This window comes from Crassostrea angulata, chromosome 7 (assembly GCF_025612915.1).
Source record: "Crassostrea angulata isolate pt1a10 chromosome 7, ASM2561291v2, whole genome shotgun sequence".
NCBI classification, from domain to species: Eukaryota; Metazoa; Mollusca; class Bivalvia; order Ostreida; family Ostreidae; genus Magallana; species Magallana angulata.
In genome coordinates this window covers 1,910,675-1,932,053 of record NC_069117.1, presented here as the reverse complement: position 1 = coordinate 1,932,053, position 21,379 = coordinate 1,910,675, and the positions used below count along the sequence as shown (strand labels likewise).

General features: G+C 33.5%; 1 protein-coding gene across 2 annotated transcripts; it reads left to right on the top strand.

The window, feature by feature from the left end:
• The first annotated feature begins 126 nt into the window (after positions 1-126).
• On the top strand, positions 127-11,618 carry LOC128191237 (uncharacterized). Of its 2 annotated transcripts, XR_008244429.1 has the most exons (12): positions 127-271; positions 368-617; positions 1,375-1,617; positions 2,966-3,124; positions 3,354-3,704; positions 4,170-4,232; positions 5,372-5,524; positions 5,775-5,808; positions 6,015-6,061; positions 6,463-6,475; positions 9,442-9,557; positions 11,443-11,618. XR_008244429.1 is itself a non-coding variant. In XM_052863329.1 (11 exons), exons 2-11 carry the CDS (start codon positions 563-565, stop codon positions 11,516-11,518), a joined length of 1,194 nt encoding a protein of 397 aa, XP_052719289.1. In that variant the 5' UTR covers positions 127-271; positions 368-562; the 3' UTR covers positions 11,519-11,618. The 2 variants fall into 2 exon arrangements, 1 of the variants encoding a protein (XP_052719289.1); XM_052863329.1 differs by lacking the exon at positions 9,442-9,557.
• The last annotated feature ends 9,761 nt before the right edge of the window (positions 11,619-21,379 follow it).

Below are 21,379 nucleotides of genomic sequence, written 5' to 3'. Positions count from 1 at the left end.
AATGTGCCCCCCCCCCCTTCCCATGCAAATTATGAAAGACCGATGTTTATTGATAGCACCGCTATGAATATATAGTTTCATAATTTAATGTATTCTTTGTACAAAGAAAGAGTGTAAATATTTACTTTCTACTAAATCTATACACTAATGTTCATACAAACGGCCATATTATACCAAAAAGAGATCGCTATTCCTGACTAATGATGGCATAAATAATCATGAACGCAGACCTCTCTCCAGAACTGTGATGAGGAAATGTTGAATAACTCAGGTATTTTTTATATGGGTTTCCTTTGACAAGCATCAATAATCTGTCCATAAAAGGCCCCAGTAAGAGGATCATGGCCACAGAATTATTGTTTTATAGTCTTACAGACACGGTTTATAGCTCTCCACGCATGATTGGTCATCGTTGATAGACATGGTCCGTCTGACGCTCCAGGATCGAAATGAAAGATGTCGTTCTGAAACCTGCATTTAAGTGATCTGGAATATTCAACACCGCAGATGGCATGGTAGGACTCTTGAGGAATTTCCAGGTCTGCTTCGGATGTAAGAAAGTATGACAAAACAAAACCAAACTTGGATTTGGGTTTTGCTTTGTGCAATTGACTGCGGTAAGTGTATATTGAGTGTTGATTTATTTACTTCACCTTTGGATAGAATTATAGTGAGATCAGCTCGCCGGCGCGCAGCGAGCTCTAAGAACCAGTGCGCGCCCGGAAAAAGAACGAGCTAAACCTTCAGATTCATCAAGGAAATTTTTTTGGTAACATCCCGTAATGCTCTCTAATGCTTTCTCTCGTAGTACTATGCTAAATGGCTGACAGTTAACTCATAATTTACGATTCCTTGAGGTTTTAAGACACGTTTTGAGTATTGCACAAGCTTTGGTGAGATCCAAAAGAATTTTAACATATTTCCATTCCTTCGTATTGAGTCCGAGATATGTAAACAAATGGTACAAAAAAATATTTATCGTTTACACGTTTGATCAAATTACATTTTACAGACAGATCGATGCTCTCCAAAACTAAAGAACGATTTTAGGGGGAAGCAAGTCTATGTTACGTTCTTTTTACGTTATTTTTTTTAAACTTTGAAATACTCTCTCTCTCTCTCTCTCTCTCTCTCTCTCTCTCTCTCTCTCACACACACACACACAAATTCTTTGATGTTAGTTAAAAGTTGTCAAAATGTCACAAACTGAAAGTTAACAATGATGCAAGATATATGTATAATTCTTACTGTACTCGCCTCAACGGTAGCACCGTAAAACATATTAGTGTTTTACTAAAATTAATTTAGGTGTTTAGGATTAATATGACAGAATCATATTTAACATTTGTGTCGGTCTCTTCAACTCTTTTACAGCCTTCTGTGACGTTGACATTCTTGCACCGGAAGTCATAGTTCTACAGAGAAGCGGACTGGAAATAACGTGTAGACCCTCAAAGGATGGAGAGACTATTGATAGAGTGACCAGTATCGTCCTACTCAGTAACAGGGCCGCGCCCTTCACCAGCAGCGTGTCCCAGATAGCCCGGGCCGTCAACAGGAACACCAACGAAACCATGCTGACCAAGTACTGGACAGACAAAAGATACAAACTTACAGGTAAAGATAAATAATGGACAGACAACAGATACAAACTTACAGGTAAAGATAAATAATGGACAGACAACAGATACAAACTTACAGGTAAAGACAATTACTAGACAGACAAATGATACAAACTTACAGGTAAAGACAATTACTAAACAGACAACAGATACAAACTTACAGGTAAAGACAATTACTAAACAGACAAAAGATACAAACTTAAAGGAAAAGATAAGTATTGGACAGACAAAAGATACAAACTTACAGGTAAAGATAAGTACTGGACAGACAATAGATATAAACTGACAGGTAAAGACAATTACTAAACAGACAACAGATACAAACTTACAGGTAAAGACAATTACTAAACAGACAAAAGATACAAACTTACAGGTAAAGATAAGTACTGGACAGACAATAGATATAAACTGACAGGTAAAGACAATTACTAGACTGACAAAACATACAAACTTACAAATAAAGATAAATAATGGACAGACAACAGATTCAAACTTACAGGTAAAGATAAGTACTGGACAGACAATAGATATAAACTTACAGGTAACAATAAGTACTGGACAGACTTAAATACAAACTTACAGGTAACAATAAGTACTGGACAGACAACAGATACAAACTTACAGGTAAAGATAAGTACTGGACAGACAAAATATACAGACTTATAGCCAGTTATAGGTAAAGATAAATACGGGACAGACAACAGATATAAACTTACAGGTAAAGATAAGTACTGGACAGACTTAAAATGCAAACTTACTGGTAAAAAAATTACGGGACATACAACAGATACTAACTTCAATTTATGTCAGTCGACGCTACAAAACTTTAAAAATTTTACTTAAGAAATATAAGGCATGTAAAGAAATTCACCGGGGGATGAACTTGGTTGGTCACGTGATCAAATCATGTGAAGCCCGAAGTGCTTCTGAAAAGATTAGATCATGTGTTATTCAAATTCATATCCCGGTGAACTTTTTAAAATTGCTGTTTATTAGTAATATTTACATTTAAAAATAGGCAACTCGTTCAGAATTATTAATATTACTGAGATTTTATGTTTACAATAATCAAACCGACAAATAATAAGCGCGTGCTATGAAATGTAAATAAATTATTTTAATTATACATACGTTGTTTGAAAAACAAGAATATTTAAATATAAGCCAAATCTTTGCTTTTAGATTTTAAAAGAACCCATTTACATACTAATCCCTTCTCCTCAAAGAGAATTCTAAAGTTGGAGAAGCAATCTCTGACGACATTATGTGTTAAATTGTACAAAAAGTAACTCGAAGTCGACCAACAAAACAGTCATGGTCATCAAGTCCTATCTTGCATTTAGGTAAAACCGGCAACCCTCTCGTGTCCTACCTGAAGCTGACAATCAGCAGAACGGAAGTGTCGTGTGAGGACTCAGCGCACTATAGGTGTCAAATGGAAACCATTATGGCGGACGGAAGTGTAAAGACATACATCAAAGATACGCAAATATCCATATCTGGTAATTTTTTATGTGCGTGTGGCCAACGCATTTAACACAATTTATTTTTTCCAAAAAAAAAAAAACACCAAACAACAACAACAACTACAAAACCCTCCAAAACACCCCCCCCCCCCCAAATATTCTCTTATGAATAGATATGTATGCTGCATAATAAGTTTATCAATCAACAATGTTTCTTTTTTATGATGTTCGCAAAGTTATTTTAAACTTTCCCTTATATTTTCAGCTACCGAAACATTGATTTATGACAGTATGAAAGTTTACCCCAAGAGTCAAAGCAGCACACCGTACGGGCAGTATCCACTCAACACTGAGCTAACACTGTCATGTTCAGCGTTAGTCGAAAGTGAAAGTAGAGACTTGACATGGTGCATCTACACCGGATACTCAACAAAAGCAATGGAGTACGATACTGTAAAGAGAAGTCGAGTGAGAATGAACAAGCCGTGTGCCTACCATTTACTCAGTGAAATTCAATATGTGCTCAGTGAAAGTAATGTTTTTACCTGGATTATTTGTAAATTCGGTACCTGTGACACCTCCACAGACAAATCCAATGTGTTTTCTGCCTTCACTTGTACGTATCAGCAACATATATTTTTGTTTGTTCCTACTCTTATTCTTTTAATTTTGAATAACACTTCCGGTAGTTCATCCATAACTGAGGTGAATTTAACAAGTTATGATGCTGACAAAAACCAAAGTCAGGAGTAGTTTGTGTGTTGTCAAATAAATGAACGTTTGCACCTGAAACGAATAAGTTCAAGTGGTTTTTTGATCCACTATTTATAACTATTCACAAATTTCAAAAATTCCAGATCAATTTTTTGTTTGATAAACTCTTTAAAATCATTCCTAGCATTAGATTTAAGTGATCAAACATGTCATTGATTGATTGATGATATAGATATGAAATTCGATAGTTATGGATGGAACATCTTAAACAAAGTTTACCAATTATGTTTGTTTAAATAATCTTTTTATATACCAATATAAGACTTCTTTACTGGCTCAAATACAAATTTTTCATGTATTTTATCAGATTCTGAAGGATATAAAAACATTTCTAACATCGAAGTCCTTTTGACCACCTCTGTACCAGTCGGTGAGTACTATTATCACGTGATAGTTGTAAACGTACAGTTATGTGATTGAGTTTTTCTTTAACTATCGTTTGCCAATTATTTGGATATCAAAATTGGAGAAATCTTCAAAGAACCAGGGAAAATATATCAAAATATTAATCCATTTGTCATTTATATAATGATATATAATATATATATCTTTAAAATAACCAAAATTATTTGAATCTTTAGATAGTTAAGGTTTTATTACCATGAACATTTACATTTTTCGTTGATCTTGAGAATCCGCTCTATGCTGCTCGAATTCACGGAAATCTGACAGGAACAAATAATCAAAAGTCCTTAAAATGTATGATTAAGGAAACTTACTAATATGTGATTTTTTTCGCCCTTTGTTCTTGTGACGTGGAAGTTCTGAGTGTGACCGGAATTAGTTTTCTTTTAATAAATTAAAATGGATTATACTACTTATATTTTTAAATCAACTTTTATTTCTGTATAATATTAAACTCTTTTGAATCTACCAGTCTTCATTTGCTTCGATACGCTATGTTATACAAACTAAATTGCATTTTTGAACTGTTTTTATTACTGTGATCTCCTACTGCAATTTGTAATAAGAAAATTAGATTGGTGTGAATGATATTTTTACAAGTCTGTGGTATCTTGACAACCACAATTCCCGTACTGACCGATTTTGTGATGAAACATGCATTATTCTGTTAAAATAAATTTCTTTTTAACTTTTGTGAAATATTAAGATTTCTTACATTATTTCAATATCATTATTATAATGATTTTAAAATTGCGACAAACAGTAGCTGAGACGGATATCACCTCCTTCAAAGTGTTTAAAAAATTGTGTAATATAATTAAATATTTAGGGTAAAGGTTTTCTGTTTTAAAGTGATTCATCAATCATCAAAGTAGAGAGATTTTTCTCTCACTATCTGTGCCATTCTCTTATTGTAATGCCTTTTGACTTTTGTTAATCATAACGAGATCCCAATGTCCCTATTTGAAATGGTAGGTGTGTTCTCCACCGCCTCGGGTTACTACTCGCTACACATAGGAATAAGGTGCACCAATCGCAGCCACAATTTCTGGAGGCTGACTCTGTTTGTATCACCTGTACTGATTAATCCTGATTGTTTTTTAGATAAAGCTTCATCAGCCAGTTCTGCCGAAGTGATTTCTATAATCTCAATTACCATGGTCTTTTTGCTGGTATCGTTTGTACTAGCAGCGTTATGGCTGTATAAACGCAAAACATCAGACAGTAACAAGAAGATTACACTCCAAAATTTGAGAAGTACGTGTCTTTTATCATATCTTAACACATTACCTTGTGAAATTGTATGATTAAATATTCATTCACAAAGAACATTGATATTAATTTAAAAAAAGCAGATAACGAGGGTGGACGGCACGTTCTTAATAACAGGTTTAATCCGAATCAATGCGAAAAGAAGAAGAATCCCCCTTGCATAAAAAGGCCAATGTTCTATTGTTTTGTATTATGACAATTACTTCAGCAGCTTTTGTTTCCTGTTTTATAACAGATTACTTTAGAAGTAGGAGTATAGATTCCGTCAGGTATGTGTGTTATGAAATAAAGTAATTCAAGGGAACAAACACATTTGCATTTCGTAAAGCAATTTAAAGAAAATCATATTTTATAAATGCTCAATCAATCAATGGTTTTTTACCAACGTTTTATCATATTCTGACCAGCACTAGATGAGACACGCAAGTTCTTATAGTTAGTAAACATCCTAATGTTTGTTGGTTCTTTTTCCTAGTGAAAGCTGTCAAACAGATATTTCAACAACGATTACGTCAGAGAACGGTAAGTCCGTACAGATCAAGGCCCGGGTGTGTTAAGATCGGGCAATGACACATCAATAAACGTATAGCAATGATTATATTTGTCACTTAGTATAATATAAGTTATTCAGCTTTTTTTGGTATTGCATTTTTCCTAATATCAATTAAAGAGTTGAGCTATCCACTTTATTTTAAGAATGATTATTTGTTAAGATGAAATATATCACTTTTAATAACAAACAGCTGTTTTTTGGTTTAGAGTATTATGCAAGAACCTTGAAAAGATTCAAGAAAAAATCCCCGAGAACTTGAAAATGTTTTAACAATCACACAATCCTCTTTTATGCAGAATTATGATAAGAATAGAAGATTGCTAAATGGCAATATAAAATACTAATCAAGATGTTTAATTTTCTTCTGCAGATAGTTCCAGTCAGTAAGTATGACAAATATATGCACGGGTTACTTTCGCCATAAATACTTCTGTAAACTACTCTTCTCTCGCAAGTTTATGTCAAAGCCAGTATCATTTTACATAAAATTATTCCACGAGATCTCTATTTGTACGAAAATTTTGTGAAGAGTTTTAGAATGTGTTATAAAATCCGATAAATCGCATCACTGTACTTTCTGTAAACCCCTGTCACACCGGAACTGCGTCCTCATGGCGATCCCGCTGCGTCCTTATATAATATAAAACGTCAAGGTACACGCAGTAGCGTCTCCTAAAGCGCCGTATCAACACAAAGGCATCATCGTTGGGATTGTCTCGAACATTAGAGAACGCCATGCGACGGCGCGAACTTTGAAAATGCACAAAGCATGTGCCGTGGCTATGCGTTCTGATTAACCTGCAGTAGAAACGGAATGAGGTCGCCGTGACAACGCCGTTAGATCTCCAAGAGTGTCACGAGAGCTCCGTTGGAGGGCTGAAGGAACGCAGCTAGTCACAGTGATAAGTCAATTGCGCTTGCACAGAGACCTCTCGGAGTCATTTCGGATGTCACTGCGTCTTTATCGCGCTCTCACTGCGCATCCACAGCGTTTGAACAAGTTGTTTTTCTTTTGGCTGCGTTCACACAGCGACCTCTAAGAGTTTTTGCTTCGTTCATCGCGCTTTCTTTACGTTTTTTCTGTGTTTATTAGCGTTTGTACCGCGCTCTCGCGTCGTTTCTAGTGCGATGTCACACAGACCACAAAAACTCGAACAATTGCTGTTGTACAATAGCAAGCAATGTAATCTTCAAACTTGATGTGGATGACTATGTAAAAAAGTAGCATTTGCGAATATCCCACGACCCATCCAAGGACGTAGATGGAATTCATACCATATTTTTCTTATGTTTTCCAAAATTTTCTATGTTTCCTAGCAATTAATAAACCCTCGAAACAATGAATTAATCAAGAAAATCGCTTTCTTAAATTTCCCGCCGCTTTGGAAGCTGCAATTGAACTTTAATCTATGACGTCACGCCATCTATTCCAGTTTGTTTTATCAACGTACATGTACAGTAGCATCAGCGTATAAGCTAATCATGATATTTGCTCTAAATGACAAGTTCTGGAAAGATTGAAACAATTTCGACTTGAGACCGTTCTTTTACCTTTGACTAAATTACAAACCAACCTCAAGCAGAGCATGCTCGTTGAAATCATAGGCGGGGGTTAGTGTTGGAGACGGAGGAATCACCGCGTGAATGCCGAGTATCGTAGAAAATGTCTGCCGTCGTTATTTCGACATAGTAATTCCGACTTTAGAGAAAGGATTTAATCATCCTGATTACAATTATAACATAATTATTTTGTTAGCGAAGAACTTGACTTTAAATAAATATTTATTCGAGGCTATATTCAACTTTGAATGATTGACAGTTGTCATTTCGAATTCTATACTACTATATTAGATAATAGACTATTAATAATAATTAATAATAGATAATTTTTGGGCTTTGATACTGATAAATCGGAAGAGTACTGTCTTTTGTTTTGTATTTTTGAAACATCATTGGTACTTGAAGATTGCCAATTTGTTTTTATTTTTTCTAAATTAAGCTTCGCTAATTAATAATCAACGAAAATTCCTCAAAAGATCTCGGAATTCACCTGGATATTTTGGATTTTACAATCTTGCGCGTGCGCAATACATTCACGCTAACGGGATTTTTAGTTTAAGTTTCCATGATATCATTTTTCCATGAATAAACTCAGAAACAATAATACACATACGTGTACATTTTCATTAAACTGGAAATTTGCTTTATATTCTGTTCATATATATTTATGATTTATTATGAGAGAAATTATAAAATAACAATTATACATATCAACTTAGTACTTACTTTTGTCTCCGTGATGGCAAAAACATATTTGTTTCCATGCAAAAAATTCACATTATATTTCATAGGAGAGTGAAGATAGAATGTTTTATCGTTAAAATGGTAAATGTCCTACGGACCTGTTTTTACGATAGAATGCGTTCCGTGTATTGTCTCTGTAGCAAAGAAAATATACGTGTACGTTGGTGAAAAGGTGTTGAAATATTACATTATATGGATTAAAAGTTTAGATGAAAGGTATTTACAGTCTCAAAAAGGTTTATTATGATTAATTTGACTGTTATTTTCAATGCAACTTCAATTTTCTGTTATATTACGGGTATATGAGAGGCATCCTAACTGTGGCGAGGGCCATTCACGAGACACAGTTAGATTATTCTACTTAAGGAAAGTGTAGTGAAATTAATAGTATTATTGTATACTCATAGCTTTGTTATGTAAATGTCAACAATACGGTGTGTCGATGTATCTATTTCGTAAATGTACATGTACGATATGCAATGTCAACCCGTGCACGCACGGGTAAAGTCTAGTATTTCATAAAAATGCATATATTCATGCATACATGTGTCTATTCTTTACATTGACTAGTGAACTGTGAATCTAAACGCTATCAATTTTCTCCAGTCGATTACCTGAATAACAGAAAGGCACAAGTTAGCGTTTTATCCAGATCACTGTGTACATTGTATATGTACACCAAGCGGAATAGATGATGTGACGTTAAGTAATTAATTTTTTACGAAAGAGTTCTTCATCATGTCAGCCTCCAGTAGATACGATTTCTCTAACTTCAAACGTGCATTTAAGCTTAATTATGAAGTTTATTTTTAAACCATTTAATTTAAACTACTCTATTAATATAAATAAAATGTGCGTTTGACTTTCTTTCCCCTTTAAGCGGATCAGCGATGAGAAGAGTTGTCTATATTGGTGGGTCTTTGCAGGGGGGTTTTCTCCATAGAATAAACCAATTTTAGCTATGTACACGTGGTCTAATAGTTCACCATTGACATCATTTTTAGCTTTACGGAGAAAAAAATTTAGGAAAAAATCTATATTTAAGGCGATCATCGAAGGGCATGTCTGAGAGTGTAAAATCAAATTAATGCTTGTTCAGTATGACAAAGATGTGGGCGTCTTTTTTACTTGATTCTTAGCCTCGACGCTATGGGAGTAATGGTTAGAAAAACTTTATCACACCTCTGATATCTGAATGAATTTGAGTATTATTGACAGTTTCAATGCCTCTTAAATAGAAATTATTTTATCTTTAAACACAATTCTTTAATTCAGTTGTCATTTACCGCTTGCTCCTATTAACAATATATTGATTACTCTTTTTCCTAAATATATTACGTACACGAATGTTTATCTAAAGAAAATACTAAATAACAAAAATCAAAAAAAAAACAAAAAAAAACAAACCAAAACCCCAAAAACAAAAAAAAAAAACAACCCTAAAAAAAACCAAACCAACGAAAAAGAGCAGTTTTCTGCTTGTGTAGGTGGCATTCATTTGTTTGCTCTCTTTGCTGTACACTCTTTAGTTATTTGTACTATAGAGTTATTGTAAATTCATGTATATGATATATAAGTTACATTTTCGTGTTAAATAATGTTAACTCCGAGCATGCAATACAGAAGCACATTTATATGTATAAACATTTCCCCTATTTCTCTCAAGGGATTTAACTCGTTTGATTGCTTATACGTTATAAATCCCCTGTCATATTCATTTCGATTTATTTTCAAAATTCAGAACAAGGGGGCTTGGTGCGATCTTCCGTGGTAATGAAATAAAACTCAAATAAAACTCAGGGACTTAAAAAACTCCCGACTGTAGGGATTGATTATAGAAGAACTCATTTAGTTTTACAACAGTTTATTGTTGTCATTTTTACGGAGACCTACATGGAGAAAACTCATTTCTATAAAACAATTATCTCATCCTCATTTTAAAATGCTACTGAGGATTGATTCCATTATAAAAGAAAAAAACATGGTTTGTGATCGAGAGCTCTGAACAGCGGACTGTGAAAATATATTGCCGGGATTTTTGTGGTAAAATGTGACCAAATTAATACTAACAAGGTATTTCGCTCATATACAAGAATCGTAATTCTACAAAAAAGATAATGCTATAGTGTAAAATTGAAGCAGGGCTTTAATCATTAGCATTCGTTGTCCGCCATATTTCTCTTTAGTCGCCGCTATCCCAACAACCCCTATATAAGCCACAGACCTCTTACGAGGAGTCGATGGCTGGGACCGTTTTAATTCTATTTAAAACTCCTTAAGAAGAAGAATTTTTTATATAAATATACAGAGAGCAGTCAAATATAAAAGCTGAAATATTTGGATTTTTCTTTACTAAATGAGAGTTTATGACCAAAGGGATCTGATGGATAATTTGATGACCAACAAGCTTCTATGACAGTTCACAATATTTGGCTGTAGCTGTCTCACCTGTGTAAATGTACATATTCCATCGTTGTGTTAATATGTTCTGATTAAATAATTTAATTTTTACGCACTTTTTTTCAAGCGAAGAGAAAACAAACATCAGATTTACGGAGCAATGCATGATTTACAAACAGAAAATGTAGATAAAAATAAGAAATACATGCACGAAATCTGAGACCAGAAATTCAGGTGTACAATCGGGTGTAACGAAATGGACGGATATATATACGTGTGTGACGGTGCCTATTTACGAGTAGCTGCAGGACTGTAGCTCCCGGTCTGAAAAAATTCGGATGGACGACCTGGGCCATCCGAATTTTTTCAGACCGGGAGCTACAGTCCTGCAGCTTATTTACGAGTAGTGTTAATTTATTTTAATAAGTTTTTTATTCAAGTATATAAGAATACATGAATTGGATAGAACAGCGGAATAATGTTAAGCTTCGGAAAAAACAGCAATATGCACAGAGGCATTGATATGGCATATTTGAAAACGCATAGTCTGTGAAAGTGTTTATTGAAAACATTTTGAAAAATCATAAATATATAGAATCAATTTTGTTTCTGAACAGCTGTTTATTTTTATTTATTTTTTTTTTAGAACTGAATACAAAACTATAGCGTTTGAAAGCAAAGAAGAAAATACCTACGCTTCACTGGATTATGAGACTCCATGAGGATGATTTATTTTACTAGGCATATTGCAATAGAGCTGAATCATTGCCCACACGTATCATTGTGTGTTGTTCTTAATAAATTACACTGCTATGACCAAAGCACTTGAGTAGATTTTTCTTTTAGAAGCCTCAATTAAGAATTATTAAAGAGGGGCCCATATTTAGTTGTGGTTGGCTTCAGCCGATTGTGTCCGTATGAGGTATCCATAAATGTTTACTATTTGCGCACGCATTGCGTCATGAACTGTTTTATTTACTATGCAGCGACAGCTTCATGTTAGTCTTTAAGTTCATGTAGATTGCTTAAAACATCTATTTTTATTTATTTAAACAATATTTTATTCAATATAATATATTGAATGGGATTGGGCAGCAGGCACAGCCTGTTTTAACCCTCTCCCTACATCAAGGTCAAAATGTTTAAATGTTAAATATTGATAATACAAGGCAGACTATAGAAATATACAAATAAAAAGAAGAAAAACCCCCATAAAAAACTAACAATATGGTACTGGTTTGAAAAGATACGACCAAATACTGTTTTCATGAATAATTACAAAAAGCGTTTTGTTGCTGCTATGAAAGTATGTACTGCTTTAAATATTTGAACATTGATATTATGTCCATGGTTAGGACTACCATATAACATTTATTTAAGTAAAAGTTGATGATTAGAACTAATTATGATATTTTTATGGCTTGAAAAAGAGTAATTCTACATGATTCATACTTGGGACATTTGAAAAAATAATGATAAACATCCTCAACAGAATTCGCACAATTACCACAAATTGTGGTTTCTGTTAAACCATGATTATACATATCTGCCATTAACATACTTGCATTGTTTCTTAATTGACAATGTATTAAATTATATTTACGTATCCCAAAATTAAAAGTTCACTGTGCTCTGGCAAATCAAGCCATTGTTTGACAATGGAAGGAAAGAACTTTCCATATAGGATAACTTTCTTATTCAAGGAATTTTAAATCGTACATCACTGGTTCTTAGGTTATAAGTGTGAACTGGTGGACGATATGGTTCTAATAATTTATACAAATACTAGGGTGAAAAACCATTAATAATTAAAATAAATAAAATTAACGTATGTATTTTCCTCCTAGTTTGTAAAAGGTCCCACCCTAATTCATCATACAGTTCTGTACAAGAGGAATGGCACCGTAATCCTGTAATTATTCTGGCTGCATCAACTTGAATATCTTCTAAATGTTAAGCATGCTTTTCTGAACAGTTCTCCCAAACAACATCTGAGTACAGATCTAAGAAACAATATTTACCTTGACAAGAGTTTTGCGGTTTACTTTATCCTTAAGCATTCTAAGAATGTTAAATCTTTTTGTAGCTTTATCATGGATAGTATGTATATGTGATGTCCATAGAGCATCACTCTGAAAACAAAGGCCTAAATGAGTATGAGATTTTTCCTGAACCAATACTCGGCCCATGTTTTCCAAAATTAACATTGGGATATACAATATTTTTCCTAGAAAAATCAATATAAACAGTTTTGTTGTTAAATTCAACAAGCCATTTTTCAACCATTGAACAATATGCTCTAAATTATTGGTAAGTGAGTTTGTCACATTAGTTATATCATTGTCTATAAAAGCATATAAAGAAGTATCGTCAGCAGAAAGTCGTATATGATTAACAAGATCAACACAAATACCATTAATATACAATAAAAACAGGAATGGTCCCAAAACAAAGCCTTGGGGATACCAGCATTTATATTTTCAGTATTAGATGAAAAACCATCTAATACAACGTTTTGTTGTCTATCGAACAAATAGTTCTCAATCCAACCCAAGACATAACCACATACACGTGTATACCATACGAAGACATAACCACATACACGTGTATACCATACGAAGACATAACCACATACACGTGTATACCACCCGAAGACATAACCACATACACGCGTATACCACCCGAAGACATAACCACATACACGTGTATACCATAGTTTTGTAGCTTAACTGAAACGCCATTATGCCAAACTTTGTCAAATGCCTTTGTGCTCTCACTAAAAAGAATAAATCGAATATCTTTTCCTTTTGTCTAGACTAGAAATATAATAGTATTTTATATTTCAACAAGATGATTAACAATTGAGTCAGCGGGCTTGAAACCAGATTGATATTTATAAATTATGTTATTGTCAATCAAATGATTATGTAAATTTTTAAACAGTATTTTCCCCAGTAATTTACACAAGGCACTTGTCAAAGATATTGGTCTATAATTGGCTGCTTTTCGGGCACTACCTTTATTTTTAAAAATGGGTGTTGTCTGAGCTATTTTCCACAAGTCTGGAAGTTTTCCTAGTCTTACTGATATGTTTAAAAGTTTTGTTAGTGGTATCTTTATAGAAGGATATATTCCCTTGCGTGTGCATTGAGATTAAAACATTTTTACAGTTACAAGAAGATTAAATCAAGTTTTTCTTTACAATGCATTCAATCGCAACTTCTCGGGTCTTTCCGGCAAACTCGGAAAACACCTCCTCGAATGTATTAACATCACCGGATGTTAGAATTTCATACAAAATGGAGTCGCTTCCCATTAAAATAAATATCGACTAGACAGCCTTATTAGTCACTTCTGTGATATATTCTAGGGTATATCATTTACTTTAATGAAGTCTAGCTCACATCTCAACAGATCGTAAAATGTGTTGTATTTATATCAAGTTTTATAAAAAGGGGGGTGTGTGTCATGGACGCATAGGTTATACATTCGAAGTGTTTTTCCGAGCCTGCCGGAAAGGCCTGAGAAGTTGCGATTGCAATGCATTGCGTAAGAATATCAATCGGAGGTACAATTCGCATACTAAGAGTAAAGTTTATTTATTCTTTGCTATTTCGGAAGTCGACAGTCGGTGCGATATATCCTATTAGTCTAGTCAATTTATTATTAACCTTAACAAAATTGCAACGGAATGTTCCAGTTTTAAAAATGTATTACATGTAATTCAAATTACTATGGGTTTTTGGCTTGCTTTTGTTTTGTTTGAGGTGGTGGATAACATAATAACATCAAAAATTATATGTTCTCGCAAACCTCCATGGTGTATATCCCCTTCCCATGGTTCTATTTTGACGAGGTAACTTAACCTCATGTAATCAAAATTTTCACTTTAAGTACAAACGATATAATGTCTGTTCACGTTAAATACCTGAACAACGTTGGCCTAAAATGCCGTGGAACAGAAAAGTCAAGTGTATATCGTTTATAAACAACCAATACCCTCTTTTACATACCTCTAAAGATCAGGTGCCTAGGGGGAGTAAGCATCCCCGTTGACCAGTGTCGTATAATTTAAGGTCCGCCCCGTAAAATGGTCCGGGGCGGACCCTTAATGTTAACATTTAGGGTCCGCCTTTGCTCTTAAAGGGTCCGGTCGTATAAGAAAAGGTCCGCCTAACATTAAAGGTCCGGGGTATATTTTTTTATTTTTATTTCTTCAATTTCGACTATTTTGTTACAAAATAAGTGGCATTATTTTGTAATTCTTATAAAGGAGTACCTACCCGAGGCGAGACAGTATATATCCAGCACAGAGTTTTAATGAAAATACTTATACATGTAGCTTGGTGAACACAAATAAATCACAAAAATTATTACTGTTTAAAACTGGATTCTCATTTCAACCTTAGTTTTGCCCGGCCCGGTCTATCTTATATAAACAGGAAATGAAACTGATTGGTGTCATAAATCAAACAATGGCTTGAACCAGGTGTTGTATATACAATCCACCCTGCAGGTGAGAGGGGTTCACACCTTCAGGTTTTTGACTGTTTGAAATAATCATGTAAACAATGGACATTTCCAAAGTCCTCTTTTTGCACATCTTTCCAATACGATACACGCTTAAAAACGTTACCCTTTTTAAAATCAAATATTCTTTACAATTCAATTACAACGGTATCATTGCTACTTTTTATTTGCACTAGGGCACAGGGGCATCGTATCCGCTTCACTCTCTATGACAAATATATAAATAATACAATGAGAGAGAGAGAGAGAGAGATAGAGAGCGAGAGAGAGAGAGAGAGAGAGAGAGAGAGAGATACGACGCCCCTGTGACTAGGGTATATTATTAAGTGAAAGTTATGTTAATTATTATAAATTAATCAGTTCTTCAATTCCTCTTTCTATTTGGAACTTTATATTTGGATCGGACTATTATAATCAAGGAAGGGGAGTATCCAAAGGAATTGATTTGTTTATAAGAAATTAAAAACATACATGTAAGATTAGTAAAAAGCCCTATTCCTTCGGCTATATATAACAGTGCGACATTTAAGTCCGGACATGACAAAGTCCGGGCTTTTAGCTACCATTTCCATTGGACATAGCTTACTTTTGTTTATATATCTTGGTGGGACATTTTCCTTTGATCCTATCATGTCAGCATGAATGTACACATTGCTCTAGTTTTCTTGTAATTGTCTTTCAAATATCAAAATCCCATGGGATTTTGGTGGGATTTTTCATCCCATCTCAAACCCCACTAAAATCCCATGGGATAAAAAAATCGTTGTGGGATATAAACTCCTGTGGGATTTTTTCTCCCATCATTGGTGTTTATAGGATAAATAATCCTCTAAAAGGCTTTTATAGGATTTAAAATCCTATGAATCACCATGTTGGGATATTTTATCCCAGAGGATAAAAAGTCCTCTAAATATATCATCTTGATTGATTGTATGTTGGGGTTAACTAAACACTTATGATTCAATTGTCTGATCATATAGTCTAGTAAAAGCAATATTCAAACAACCAATGTATTAATTTATTAGATAATGTCATTATATCCATCTAATGAATTACACGTGCTAAATTATATGTACCATCAATAACATATTCTTCTTGAAATGACTTAATAGAGCTTATAACAATAAGATCTAACAAATTCTGAGAAAATAAATACCAAGAATTACCAATTCTATTGAATATTAATAAAAGTATTTCTGTTTATGTAAACCCACAAACTCTTATGATTCAATTGTCTGATCATATAGTCTGGTAAAAGCAATACTAGTATTCAAAAAACCAATGTATTAATTTATTAGATAATGTCATTATATCCATCTAATGAATTACATGTGCTAAATTATATGTACCCCGGTACTATCGATAACATATTCTTCTTGAAATGACTTAATAGAGCTTATAACAATAAGATTTAACAAATTCTGAGAAAATAAATACCAAAAATTACCAATTTAATTCTATTGAATATTAATGAAAATATTTCTGTTTATGTAAACCCATAAACTCTTACTTTTCACTGCTGCAAGGAGACTCATTTTTGTTTAAAATTTTGATTGATTGATATGATTTGATTTGATACTGTACATCAGGTGAACCGGCATGACCCAAGGAACAAGAAAATATATGATTAATGGGCGGGGATCTCGACTATTTTCAAGATATTTGGGCACTTCCTGTTCAAAGGGGGGGGGGGGGAGGAGGGGGGTCATGACCACCCTTGGGGCCCATGACCTATATACTATTTGATGCTCCTTGACACAAGGAACAAGAATATATTTAGTTTAGGGGTGGGGATCTCAACCATTTTTGAGATATTTGGGCACTTCCTGTTCAATGGGGGTCAGGAAAACCCCCAGGGCCCATAACCTACATACCATTTGATGCCCCTTAACACAAATGACAAGAATATAAGTAGTCTGGGGTTGGGGATCTCATAGGAATTTAATGAGATATTTAAATTAGGGCACTTCCTGTGTCAGGGGTAGACGGAACCACCCCCGTATGGCCATAACCTATATACCATATGATGCCCCATTACACAAGGAACAAGAATATTTATGGTTTAAGGGTGAGGAGTCACGGTTTTTCAAATATTAAGTAATTTCCCATTAACCTGGGGGTTGGGGAATATATATAGTCCCCAGAGATCATATCTATAATGTACCATGTATTGACCATAATTAACACTCAATATATTTAGCATTTGAAAAATCCATGTCAATATCTTTAACGGTTTTCAAGTTATAACCATTTACAATATAGTGTATAATTTTTCCCTAAGGATTCAATGTTAGACCCCACCCCTATTTGACCCCCCAAAACTATGGTTGCCCAACCCCAATTTAAAAACAATAAATTCAAAATTTAAAACAGGGTATGCAGGCCTATCATATCCTTGAGTTGTGTACAACTCTGTTCAACCATCTCTGAGAAACGCGATGGACAAGTTCAAAGGCAAGAAAGAAGAAAAAGAAGAAACCGCTTTCAAAAACAATGTCTCCAAACTTCTTTTGGGAGACTTAATTACAAAAGGTACAATGTAAACAATTATTTTTATATGCATACAGAAGGAGAGTTTATAAATACTCCCTCTTCGGTTACATGTGTAGAATGGCCACCACTTGAGTAAAATTTGGCCTACCCAGAAAGTTGGAATTTCCTATCCTGATGACAATTTATAGGCTTAAGTTAATTACTGAGATAAGCGATAAAAACAGTTTTTATCAATTTAATCATTAAATTTATAAATCTGCAGTGAAGTTGCTCTCTGGTTTTATGAAATAACATTAAGAAACCTGACTACGGTAATTATAAATACCCATTTTTTTTTTATAAGAATATGTCTCTTTCAAATGTAGTAATTACATGTAAACAAATGTAGTTATCATAGTATCAACCTTAAAAACCCAAGTGTATGTATCCTGTGCAAAAGTGATATTTAAGATGTTTTTACATTAGTTAAAAAATCATCTCTCTTCTTTTATTACGCATATATACATGTATGATATGTAAAGGTACACTTGACATTCAAATAACATCTAGCTACTATATTTATGGTACTTCTATTGAATCGAACAAGAATCAACATATTTTTACCCTTTTATTGTATATATGCGTCAAAAATGTAGAAATACATGTAAAAATTGAACATTTTTCATGAAATTCTTATCCATCTCCAGCTACCCTGGTGTGTTTGAATTTTATTTAAATTAAAGGTAGGCATATCATACTTGCAGGTCCTACTGTTTTAGCATGCATATGGTTTATCAAAAGGAGACTAGAAACCAGAATAGATAAGATATTCACTAAATATGATTGTTAAACTTCCATTTTCATGAAAAAAAAAAAACACATGCAGGATGGCATGTCTAGTTGTGAATAAAAATGCTACAAATCATCCTATTTACCAAAAAAAGAGCAATTTCTGAGCATCAGTGATGATTATTTCAAATATGTGTAAGAAATGACCCTAGAAAATTGCCACAAATTTCATAATATTAGGTAAAATATTTCAAACTATAAATGCTTTTTATGACAATCAAAATAGAGGGAGTGTAATACATGTAAGAGTATTTCTAAGTAATTTGATGCTTTTATCATGGTAATATTATGTAGATGTATGTAGTACTGAATAAGGTTTCTTATTCAAGGAGGTTGAACAACAATTGATGTCTAAAAGATTAAGTTAATATGTTTTACTAAAGGAGAGCCCCATGAATCTGTGTTAAATAGAGGAGTGGGGAAATGGTAGGTTCACTTAAATGGCTATATTTTTCTTAGACCTCAATGGAATTGGCAATATGATGCATATTTTTTCTCAGAATTGCATAAGCTTTCTAATTTCATCTTTTCATAGAATTTTAGTGTAAGTTAAAGAGAGCAAGTCACACAGTTTTGGATAATAATGAGAGTAACTCCCTCCTAAATGATTATTTTTTTTAAAATGAAATATGTTTAAAGATATTAATTGTTCCTCTTGAGTTGAGAATTGTAACTCATTTTTAAAGAAGTGTTCATCCCACGGGTACCTAAGGAAGTTTTTGTCCCATGCTTTTCCTTTATGAAAAAGTAATTGTCCCATGCCTGTTAAATGAACTGGGTCCCATAATAGTGATAAATTTAAGGTTCTCAAAAATTATAGCTCGATCATACAGCCTCAAAACATTAGATTTGCTCATCTGATCGACTTATATTGGAATCATTATTATATGACTGACATTTATTAGTCAAGATTGTTTTAAAATATCTACTGAATGGCGGATCAGAAGCTGGAACCCATTAATTTCTTAAATAACATTTATTTATTATGCAGTTGTATTATGTTGGTCTCAGTGGTACTTTTATGGATATTGTGAGGTTATACTATAAACACTTAAATGTTTATTCAATAGTTATGTTTCATATTAAATTTTTCCTAATACTCTAATTTAAGCATATTTTATTGAGTAATCAAATGGATTAGGCAACAGGCAAAGCCTATATAAATTAACCCTCTCCAAAATAAAAAGTCAAGAAGTGGTGTTATAAAATAATCATAGAATATAGTATAATATAGTATGTAGTATAATTTACCAGTTTACAGAGTGATATGTTATTGATATATTTGTATACAAAACAAAGGATAATTGGATAATAAATAATAAGCTTGACTTTTGTCATATGATGATAAATTAACTTGTTGTTTAGCATATACATGAACACATTCATTCCTACATTTATAAACCCATCACCTCATTCATTCATACCGACAGACAGACATAGAATATTGGTCCTAATACTCTGCTCAATGAGCTTAAATAAAGCTCTGAATACATACATGTATTTTTAACCACTGAACCCTAATGTTCAACAACTCTCTCTCTCTCCCCTAATGAATGATTTCGGTTTGTTTCAAAGTTAATTAATATGAACATGATTATATATACCGGGTTTGTTTTCTTTCTCTCGATTCTCTGAAAATTTTTGGCCATAGGTTTTAAAGGATTAATTCTGATTTTTAACTTGCAGTTACCTACATGTAGTACTTAATTATTTCTGATCGACTTCTTCTATTCATTGACAAGATGTTTTAGTAACTAAAAGCCTTGTATTTATGTTACTCATTATTTACTGAAGTTGTTGTCTTTCTGGGCAGTCATATGGTATATCATGTACATGAATATTGTTGTTTGACAATACACTTATTAAAATGTACATGTAGTAGTGTAACAAGGACTATTCATAAAACCACAATGTCTATTCTAGATGATGTAGATATACTGGCAGCCTATGGAAATATGCCCCCATGTACTTCATGCATGCGCGGATCCAGAAATTTTTTCCAGGGGGGGTCCGAAGGATAATTGTGTTTGCCAGGGGGGGTCCGAGGCATATTTTCGCGATAATTTTACTATGTAAATTTAATAAATTTTCATTTTCCAGGGGGGGGTCGGGACCCCCCCGACCCCCCTCTAGATCCGCGCATGCTTCATGTATATATTAACTCATATCAGTAAACAGCAGTTAGAACATGAACTAAGATGGCAAATGGATATCCACATTAAATACTCCTAAATTAAGAACATAAAAACTATCAAAGGAAAATTCTTGCCTAGAAAATTATACATCTCAATGAACATTCCTAAACATATTGTTAGCTAGATCAACAATAGCACAGTTTCGATGTGGGGTACTACCCCTGAAAATAGAGACTGCACCATTTCAGGGTGAACTTGTCTAGACTGAGTGCACATGAAAACTCTGTAGATGAAATACATGTAGAGGACACATTCCAATTTCTTCTGAAATGAACTTAGATTACAGTCTCAGAAGAAAACTTTTATTTTAAAAAGAAAAAGAAAAATTTTATACACATTTATAATTAATATTATTCGAAGAATACAAGTTGATATATGAGTTTACTTTGTAATAGGAGTAGTAAAATAATTTGACTATAACAATAGAAACGGTTCCTAACAAAAGTCTTCACTCCCCCCCCCCCCCCCCCCCCATGAGAGAATACAACAGTGCACAGTCTATAATATAGACATGATGCCATGCAGACTATATAATGT

What these genes read in the sequence shown, in the direction of transcription:
- LOC128191237 (XM_052863329.1), top strand. Translation starts at nt 563, where the DNA reads ATGACAAAACAAAACCAAACTTGGATTTGGGTTTTGCTTTGTGCAATT. An exon ending in CAAAAGATACAAACTTACAG is followed by an intron (nt 1,618 to 2,965) that starts GTAAAGATAAAT and finishes TCTTGCATTTAG; the next exon opens with GTAAAACCGGCAACCCTCTC. An exon ending in TACACTCCAAAATTTGAGAA is followed by an intron (nt 5,525 to 5,774) that starts GTACGTGTCTTT and finishes GTTTTATAACAG; the next exon opens with ATTACTTTAGAAGTAGGAGT.